This window comes from Corvus brachyrhynchos, unplaced genomic scaffold (genome assembly GCF_000691975.1).
Source record: "Corvus brachyrhynchos isolate BGI_N302 unplaced genomic scaffold, ASM69197v1 scaffold363, whole genome shotgun sequence".
Classification (NCBI taxonomy): Eukaryota; Metazoa; Chordata; class Aves; order Passeriformes; family Corvidae; genus Corvus; species Corvus brachyrhynchos.
Genome location: NW_008237404.1, coordinates 5,616 through 16,303, shown reverse-complemented (window position 1 = coordinate 16,303; position 10,688 = coordinate 5,616). Strand labels below are relative to the sequence as shown.

At 36.2% G+C, this 10,688-nt stretch overlaps 1 protein-coding gene across 1 annotated transcript in view; it reads left to right on the top strand.

The window, feature by feature from the left end:
• The window catches only part of NUP58 (nucleoporin 58), a gene marked incomplete at its 5' end in the record, with an annotated part of 32,645 nt that extends 22,794 nt beyond the window's left edge, over positions 1-9,851 (top strand). Inside the window, 3 exons of the mRNA XM_017730758.1 lie at positions 2,545-2,640; positions 7,569-7,687; positions 7,993-9,851. Coding sequence (XP_017586247.1) covers positions 2,545-2,640; positions 7,569-7,687; positions 7,993-8,043 — 266 coding nt within the window. The remainder of the gene's footprint in view (positions 1-2,544; positions 2,641-7,568; positions 7,688-7,992) is intronic.
• Positions 9,852-10,688: the final 837 nt, after the last annotated feature.

Below are 10,688 nucleotides of genomic sequence, written 5' to 3'. Positions count from 1 at the left end.
GAAGTACTTCCATTTGGAACTAAACTTGACTGAATTTTACGTATATGAAAGTTGGGCACCTGAGACATTAGATCACGCTCTAGGTAATCCTCAGAAGTTTTTCACCTTTTAACTGTAGGGACCCATTTCTGCTTGTATTAAGAATAAATGTTAAAAAAGTTACTGCTGTTCTGGAATCCTGTTTGCTCAAATTTGTTTGCTTTAGCAGTCACTCTGTGCCTCAGTGGTGAGGTGGAAAAAAAAATCTTTCTCCAGGCTGAAAAAGCAACATGTGAAAGTGAGGGGAAAAATACTTACGAAAATGTTAATAGTGCTGGTGGGGAATATGTTCCAGGAGGACACATGACTGTGAAAGAGTAGACCTTTTCTTTTAAGTGTAGTGTGTTCTCAGTACTAGAACTACAGATAGCATTTAAGTGGTTAGTAGAATCTAATCAGCATATAAATTTCCTGTCTATATAGGTTGGCGTTCCTGCAGACACTAATGTCTTCTGAAGCTTTTAGAAGATCTGCAAAGAAAATTGTTACCTCTGCTGACCACAAACATAATGTGGTTTTTCTTGTTATATCCTCCCTTCTCTGCAGCCTCAGTCCACATTCCTACATTTTACCTATGAGCTGAACATATGAGTCAGTGTTGTAATGCATTTAAAATAATTAAATGTCCCTCAGTATTGGGAAGGTGATGTAACTTGAATATTACATGAGTTTTACCTTAAATAATCATCTTGAAATTCTTTAAATCTACCAATGTCCCTTCTCATCAGATTTTTAAGCTGTTTCAGGAGAAAGAAAATCTGTATATCTAAACAAGAAAAAAAGTGAAAATAATGGGCGAAAAGGAAATTACTTTGGAATTACCACTTTTTCCTCACCATGTTTTAAATGCCTTAAAAAAAAACCCATAAAAATTCTTCCATTTCTGCTGAAAAGGTTGTAGACTAAAGATTGTTCACCAGTCTTACCAAGTAAATAAATGCTAAGTAAACTGCTTCTAGTTTTGGCCAAAAAACCTGACTTCTCTTACCTGTATTCTCTTTTTTTTCCTAGCTGTCTACTTAGGAAGGTATTTGCTTGCATTATTAATTTGCAAAATGTCTTTTAAAAAATCCGTAAGAGTATCAGATGGAAGCAAGTGTAGAAGAATAAATACCTGCAAAATAGCCTGTAGGTGTGTTCTTGGAAACAAATTAGCAGATTGATTACTTAAGTTTGTTTGGGTTTTTTTAATCTTAGGGATTTAGGTTTTTGAACAGGACAAATTCTAGTGTATGCTCTGGAAGTGCCATTTTAATTGGGGAAATTTGCTCTTTCCTTGATTAATGGTCTGCATACTTTGTCAGTGATAAACAGAGGCTTTTGCATGTAAGTGTATATATTATTAGCATAGATCCTATGCTTTGTTAAATATTTACAGAAGCCTTGCCTGATCGTTGGTTATGAATTTCAGCCTGGATAGGGCAAAAGATTGTATCATTTAAACAAACTGTCCTACACTGAAATGATACTTGCCATTATCTACCCTTAATACCCCTTTGATTTAAAATTTTCAGGAAACTGGAGAACACTGCTTCAGATAGTGTGTTCAGTCCTTACTGGTTTTAAAATCTCAAAAATATTTCTGTAAAGGAATGCTAACGGCTCAGTTTGCAGTAAATAAAAGGATTTTTCCTGATACTTGAAACGTAAGATGGGAGCATGATTTCCTCAAATACAAATACTGTTCTCTTTGAAAATCTAAGATAGCCGATAGCAGAATATACAGTTTTCTTACAGTTCCTATTGTCTGGCCTCTATTTCAAGCTGCAAATATCAACTTACTTTTCCTTCTAAGTGACCTCCTATTAATAACACAATTTGAAACCTTAACAAATTTATATTATAGAATTATGAATGTCAATTACAAAATCAACAGCATTAAATTTTATCACAGCTATATGTCTATGGCTGCCCTTTTATGATGATTTTTCACATTAAATATTGTGAAATTTGTTTCTATTCTCTGTTTAACCTATTCTGTAGTTTCCTAGATAAAGCTGATCCCAAATAAACTGGAAGGGGAGCGGCTCTAAAATGAGCTAAGTGTAAACTGAAGAACATGCTTACTCTGTTTTAAGCATATTTTTTTTTCTAGAGTTATAGATGAAGACTGTGTCTTTCTGTAATAAAAGTCATGCAACTTGTATCTGAAATTTCTTAGTTTTAGCTCATTTTGTTACCATTTCCTGCCAATTTAACAGCAATTCAATTGAAGTTTCTTAAACTCTGATAGTTTACAATGCCTGTTTTTATAACTTTTCCTTTACTCAGTTTTGGATTTTGAAGGTAGTATTTTTCTCAATGCTTTCCAGTTTGCACTGTTTTCTTAACACTATGCTGTGTCGAGAATAAAATACTCTTCAGGCAATAATCTTAGGAATATTTGTTTACCAAATAATGCTTTGAATTATGTTTGAGTTTAGAATACTCAGCTAAAACCTATGTGTCTTTAATTGCTGTGTCTGTAATTTTTTTTGTTGTATGTCTTTACTATTATCCTACTAGGATTTGGAAGTAGCTCTGCCTTTGGAAGTAGTGCCACAGGAGCATCATCATTTGGGTTTGGAACTACAAGTAAACCATCAGGAAGTCTAAGTGCAGGTTGGTTTGTTTCTTTTGAATTCATGGCATCTCTATTTACCTTTTAAATAGGAATAATAGTTTGCTAAGCTATTACCAATCAAATAGCTTCTATAGTCTGTTTTACAATCTTTTTTCAGTAACACATTGAAGGAGGATCATGTCTCAAGAAAAATATTTGTTCAACTGCTATTAAAAGAAAACAGAATTTTGCTGGTATTTACTAGGAAGCACTGATTTTTGTTCTGGATTCTCCTTGGTTAGTGATGAGTTGTTAGGCCTGTAAAATACTTTAAGCTTTGTATTATAAGGTAGAAATCACTCACTAAGCTGGCTGTGTAACATTCACGAATGTTAACAGCCTAGTAAGTTCTTGATGGAACTCTCTTTACAGTATCTGGTGTCCAAGCATCAACCTTCTTTTACTTAGCTCTTAATATGAGAAACAACTGGAAGACTTACACTGCTTAAGGTTTTCCCCTGCAGCTTATTGTTCCTAATCCTATATTAAATTAGCCATTGTATATAAATAACATTGCAGAGTTTCAAGCTGCTGAATTACAAAGTTAAAAATTTAGTTTTAATATATTAAATAGAATTAGAAAACTACTTGTATGGCTCAGTTGTCCGTCACTACGGGAGTATCAAGCCAAAGTAAATAGCAAGTCTGTCTTAGCTGTGGTGGTGGTGGCGTGCAGAGGCAATTTAAATACCATTTCCCTCAGACCAGGCTTTGTCATGGAGCCAGTGCTGTCAGTGTCTCTTTTGCAAGTGAGAAGGTTGCATCAAATAAAATAAAGATTTTCAACTATCTCAAGAGTCTCAGCTACAGAAAGTGGTAACCAGGAATAAAAACAGTTGAAATGTAATTTCTGTCATTTTGTGCTTAGAAAATCAATTGGTCATGAAATCCTTATCTAGACTGGGATTATGGAATAGAAACCACTATTAAAAATTTGGTAGCCCAGAAGCACACTAACTTTTACGTTTTATATCCAAAACATTGTCACATAGCATCTGGACTGCATAGGATTTTTAATTTTATTGCGGGTGTATAAATGGGTTTGAATGATATCTGAGGCTAGCCAGGTTATATATACTTTTTTTTAATCTATTGTGTCCTCTTTCTTAGATATCATTTACAGGATTCTGAAAGCGTATACTGGTTTATATTACTGTGTAATGGTTGCATCTTATTTCTGAATCTGGGTTCTGGGATTCACTGTTGCTGCTTGGGTTTAGATATGAGCACTCAAGTATTTTCCCAGACTAATGTGTATGGGAATACTAGTTAAGTGTGTGTTCCAACACACACTGTTCCAGGCTGTTAGGCTGCCCCAGGTCTCCTCCACAGGTTTTCCATTGGTTTGATCTTATCTTACAATTAAAATTAAAGATCCCCAAATTGGTTCTGTCAGATGTTTATTTTTTTTGAGTTAGATTTAATTGCTTTAAAAGATGTGAAAATGTTTCTAGTGGTATTACTGCTCTTCTCAGTTTCAAGTTGTGTGTTTGAGGAGAAAATTGAGTCCTCTGATAGTCCTTGAGTTCCTTTAGTGCACACAGATGTGAGATGGAAGTGTCAGGCTTCCCTCTGAAACACAGAGACATTGTGGAAAGCTGACTCCAAAAGAAGTCCCATTTAATTCCTACTCTTATTCATTTAATGGCAACCAGAAAGGCTAATGTGAGTGGGCTGTTGTAAAGGGCATTAAGACTCTTAAAGTAACAGGAAAAGGGAAAAATCACCATTGAATTTCCCTAACAATTTCATAAAACGTTAAGAGGAGGGGGAGTGTATAAATGCAATTTTTGTGCAAACATGCTGAATATACTTTGAAGATCTGAGTTGAAAATTCTTGTTTGAGACTTATTTTTATTGAAGAATTGCAGCCTCAGTAAATGACATAAGAGATAATCAAGTGGGATCATGACTGGATGCACTCATACTGCTGAAAAACAGACCTTAATATAATCCATGAGCAACTTTTAGATAGAGAGGCTAATAAATCAGTCAAAGCTGTTCTTGAAATACTTTTTGACCTAGAGCACCCATTGTGGTATGTAAGATGAAAGCAGGAATAGGTTGCCATGTGATCAACTGCTGTTTTTCCCTGTAGTATTAAAACTACCAAAAATATACTGTTATGGGGAGTTGTGTACTCATCTTTGGATTACTGACAGAAGCAGAGATGCACAAGCCCAGTGAATAAAGTGTGATCATAACACCCTTCAGGGAGATGTGAAGGCTGTGTCCTCGAAGGGCAGGTTGTCGTTTACTTCCTGAAAATCACTGTTTGCACATTAAATAATTCTAATTTCAGCAAGGACATTGTTGATCACATTGTACCTATGGTTTGAGACTTTGTGAGTCTTCCCTCTAAACTGAGCTATTCTTTGACTGATTATCTTTTCTTGCAACAGGAATAAGACTCAATATATACCTTGTTCAAGTTTTTTATCTTGAAAATTTTTCATTTGAATGTTCAGCTTTAATGTTTGGTTTACTTCTAACAAAACTTGGTACCTTGGCCTTGTTATGCTGCCATGACAGGAGAAAATCATTTAGATGAATTTCACATCTGCCTTTTTATACTTTTATGGCTGCCCTTAATGTCACTTCTAACAGCTATTACTTTCCAAGCTGTATCTAAATTAACTATTCTCAGTCTTCTATCACATAGTTTATGCATCTCTTACTGTAATATTACTCAAATAAAGCATAGACTGCCTTCTCTGCATACTTGAAAATAATCCCTGCATCTGGAAGCAGCAAGGTGGAGGTAATTTATGAGCACTGTGCTCTTGCCTGCTGTGCCCCTGACATGATACGTCACATGCAGCTTTATTATGAATGGCATTCATGTTCAAGTTTTTTATCTTGAAAATTTTTCATTTGAATGTTCAGCTTTAATGTTTGGTTTACTTCTAACAAAACTTGGTACCTTGGCCTTGTTATGCTGCCATGACAGGAGAAAATCATTTAGATGAATTTCACATCTGCCTTTTTATACTTTTATGGCTGCCCTTAATGTCACTTCTAACAGCTATTACTTTCCAAGCTGTATCTAAATTAACAATTCTCAGTCTTCTATCACATAGTTTATGCATCTCTTACTGTAATATTACTCAAATAAAGCATAGACTGCCTTCTCTGCATACTTGAAAATAATCCCTGCATCTGGAAGCAGCAAGGTGGAGGTAATTTATGAGCACTGTGCTCTTGCCTGCTGTGCCCCTGACATGATACGTCACATGCAGCTTTATTATGAATGGCATTCATGATGTTTTCTATGGGAAGCAATGCTTGCCTGTTACCTCGCATACCTGAAGTAAAAAGATAACTTTTTGTCATTCCTGAGACTCCCTGATACATCTTGTCTGGGATTCAGAGTTGTCAGGGAAATGGAAGAACACCTGCATGTGTTTCACCCCTTACATCCTAGGATGAGAGACAAATTAACCCACAAAATTTAGACAAGACCCAAACGAACACTATCAGTCACTATCATCAGTCACACTCTAGATGTGCACAGCCATTACACTGACAATGAGTTCCATGCAGACCACTGCATGCCAGAGGACTGAGAGTTACTGGAATGTTAATGATGAATTTTTTTAACAATATGATGTGTGTAACCCAAGTCTAGACATTGCAGGAAGAAGAGTTTCGTGTTATGTTTTGAGGTAGTTCTTAATGCAGAGTGTCAGTAGCAAATGAGAGAATAGAAAACATCAGGCTTGTAAGGGCTACTTTAGGATTCTGATGAGACAACCACTTGGGCTTTTATTTCTGTCCGCCAAAAATATTTTAAGCATTGAGTTGAAGATACTGATGTGACCAAAGAATTGCTTTAAGTGTCTCCTAGAGACAGTTAATGAAGCAATATAAAGTAATGCATATTGAGAATATACTCTTTCTTGATTGTGAACCAGTCCTATTTTTCTTGTTATCTTAATTGTTTGCAGGTTTTCAGGTACAGCTTATATAAAGCTCTTTATTAAAATCTGAACTTGGCTCATGTCATACTTACTAGTTTGTGGTCTCTTGAGACAACAAAAAGTGAAGTTACGAAGTTCTGCTTCTTTTTAAGTAATCTTTGAGAAATTTCTAGCATTCTCTAATACTATCCAATTATTATCCAAGTTGGTTGTGCATAACTGATATAAATTTATAAAAGAAAGTCAAATAAGTTAGTGTTGCTGGAAACTGTAGGAAGACTTTCTTAAACAGATGTTGTTTCATAGCTGAACCACATGTTCAGTTTGTTTACCTTGATAGAAGGGGGTGGAGGAGTTAAAACAGCACAATTTGCTCAGCTAGTCGCTCAGTTTTTCCAAAGCTTTGTTTCTAGTGCTGTTTTTTGGTCTGTCATAAAAGGGTGTTTTTAAATATAAGCAATTTGGCAAGGATTTTGAACCTTTTCTGCCTCACATTTAAGGTGTTGTCTGTGCCACGTATGTTACAAAGGCTGGCAGAGGTAGCCAAGTCAGTAGGAAGAAGGCTGAGCACTCCAACTCCAGCTTTGCCATTTGTCTGCTGTGAGTGAAGTGAGTGGTCCATGGTCCACCTGTATCTTCTGCCTTCCCTCCCACCTTAGGGAGTGCATTGCATGTTTATGCTGAGAACCTGAGGAATTATGGTTCTTCTGTTGTACAGTTTCAGTGAGACTTCCGTGTGCTACTCTTGTATGGATAATGGTATAACAGACTTGTGATTTAGGATGTAATTGCACTCACTGAGGTAGTCTGTGTTAGTGCTGCAATATCCAAGTTGTCATGGCAAGTCCAAGTGCTCTAGCAGAGTGATTTACCATTGTTGATCCATGTTGGTAGAAGGTGTTTCAACTGCTGGTAATAAAGTGGCTGGTGTTCAAAACTTCAAGGAGAAAAAATTTACAATCCTGATATAACTTATATTTTTAAAATATTTTTCCCTCCCCCATAAGGCTTTGGGAGCTCGACTACATCTGGGTTTAACTTCAGCAATCCTGGCATCACAGCATCAGCTGGCCTGACATTCGGGGTGTCTAATCCTGCATCTGCAGGCTTTGGGACAGGAGGGCAACTTCTTCAGCTGAAGAAACCTCCAGCTGGAAACAAGCGCAGAGTGATTTACCATTGTTGATCCATGTTGGTAGAAGGTGTTTCAACTGCTGGTAATAAAGTGGCTGGTGTTCAAAACTTCAAGGAGAAAAAATTTACAATCCTGATATAACTTATATTTTTAAAATATTTTTCCCTCCCCCATAAGGCTTTGGGAGCTCGACTACATCTGGGTTTAACTTCAGCAATCCTGGCATCACAGCATCAGCTGGCCTGACATTCGGGGTGTCTAATCCTGCATCTGCAGGCTTTGGGACAGGAGGGCAACTTCTTCAGCTGAAGAAACCTCCAGCTGGAAACAAGCGAGGGAAAAGATAGGCCCCCCTTTTAGGGAGGGGGAAGTGCATCAACTTTGTTCATCTGAAAAGTCTATTTTTCTAGATTGATATGTTAATTAAATTGCATCCCAGGAGATTTATAAAAATTTTGCTACTTTTCCCTAGTGAAATCATAATGAACAGCTATTTTCTTGTGAATAGAAACTCGTTTATGTATTCTTATTTTGGGCCCTAGTTTTAGAAATGTTCTATACTGCATTATTATTAAAGATTCTTGTAAAATCATCTATTTAACCTAATGTTAGTAGCAGAATATTTTTTGTTAATAAGCTTTATACCGTATGAATATATGCATATTTGTTTTTTTTTGTACAGATAAAATATATTCTAGTACAAATACTAGAGTTCATATCTTCTGTTCCTGGATATGGCCTTTAAATCTACTTCAGGGTGTTTTGTTTATATGGATGTAAATATATACAGTACAGTGCACACGTCTGTGTGTATGTATGTGTATATATATATATGTATAAAACACAGATGTGCATACCTTACCCCACAGACAGATCTCCTTTTCTTTGTGTGTTCTGTTTCTCCATGTTGCCCTGTGGTCCCATAGCTTGATGTTCCTAGGAATTTCAAATAGTGGGTCCCAGGCTATGTCATCATTGCTTCTGTGTTTTGTTGTTTAAAACCAGCTGAAATACAATGTTTACTGTTTCATAGAGTTTGGTAGATAGTGGTTAGCAGCTGTTTTGTTTTTGGTTTGGTTTTTTTTAACCTTTTTCTTGACCCATTTAGCAGCCAACTCTGAAGAAGAATCTGAGATTTCAACAGAGACATTTCATAGATGATGTTCCCAAACTGTTTGATTTTGGTTTTTATTCTCCTGAGCTGAAGAGTAGGGCTCTGCAGGATTTCAGCTGAAAGCTCAGGATGCCGCAAGGTCTGCGTTGCAAGCAGGAGTTGTCAGGCTGGATAAGCTTTCCCCTGCAGTTGAGGGAGAGAGGATGTGCTGTCCTAATGAAAACCTGAATTAGGTGTTACAAACCCAAGTTGATTCATGAGCTTCTTGTCAGCACTGCCTTAAAAGCAGTTGGGCATCTGCTTCCAAACAAGGTGTAGTACAGTAGCTTGCTGCTCAAGAACAGAGGAGGAAAATTATGTAATTTGAAGGTTAAAGCTATTGCAGCAGTAGTTTATGAATCTTACATACCGCAACATCATAGCTTGTTGTTCTGCATCTCCAGTTGGGTGTGCACAAAGAATATCTGGGAAAATATCTTAAGAAGGAACTAATAGATCGATTCTTTGCAAATAATGATACCAGGTTGATGTGTGAGCATGAAACTTTGGAGCCAAGTTGATTTTATGTATAGGTTTTGTCTTTTGCTTTCTATTGTTAAAGTGTTACTACCATTTTGTATGGTTTGGAAGTGTCTGCCTACAGCAGTGATTGCTCTTTGACAAATGTTTGGTATGTCACTTAATCTGATAAAATTAAGGGAAACTGAGCACAGAATTCTTCACTTTTGTACTTGTATGTTATTGCATCTTTGTGAGCAGTCTCTGAGGAAGGGATATGTGTTTTTTTAATGTCACAGAAAAATAAAGCTTACGGTTTATTTTGATTTCAATCTGTTTTTAAACTCTTATTGGGCTGCAGTCAAAACTGTAGTGTTTGTATTCCTTTGTTACTGCTTTTTTTAATAGTTAATATGTTAAACCACTGGACTCTTATAATGTATTAATTTGTGAAACTAATTCTAAATGTGTACTGTTTGTCCATATGTGCAACTTACCATTGTGCAAACAATAAAACAATAATGCTGTGATCCTTGTAATACATATTTGCCTGAGAGATCATTTTCTGATGTTCTCCTACTTTATAGGAGAAACAAAAACCTCATTGGCTAATATGTAGAACTGTTTTTCCTAGAATTCATATAGTACAGAATTGTTCTTGCTGAAATTAGGGCCTTGATCCTGGATTGAAAGTGCAGAGGGAGGGGGGTAAAGGGAGGTATTGTATTGTGGGGTTGTCTAGAATTTCTTCACAGTGCATGATATAAACCTGGATCATGGTGTAATATAACACAGCACTAGGAATGGCTTTGTAAACTGGGAAACAGTCTGAGCCTCCTGGGTACCTGTGCTCTGTTTCTTTTCACATTAAAAACCAGTTATGTCCTTAATTTAGCCCAAGTGAAAAAGTGATTATATAATAGAATAATCACATATTGTAGTACAAACTAAAGTCAAACCGGGATTTTAAATGATTATATTCCCAGAATATTACTATGGGTGGTTGAATTTAGCTATGGTTTTCAGGGATCAGCACTGTAGACACTGTTTCAAATTATTCCCCGTCCCCCAATTTAAGGACATTTTAATATGATTAGAGTGTAAAATACAAATGTATTCAAGGTGTGGCTTGGTTTTCTACAAAGCCGGTTAAGAAGCTGACCTATATTTAAACACCATGAAATTAAATCAAGTCTGGATTACTTGTTCTGTGAAGAAAGACAAGTCTGTACTGGAAGAAGGTTCAAGGGACATGTAAGACAAGGTTTTCTATTAGTTTGTACTTTGTTGTACAGCTGTGGGATAAACTTAGATATGTGACCTCTTTCTTTTAGTAGAATTAACTTGTTTTTCCTTCAGCGTTTTCACTACGATGAAGAC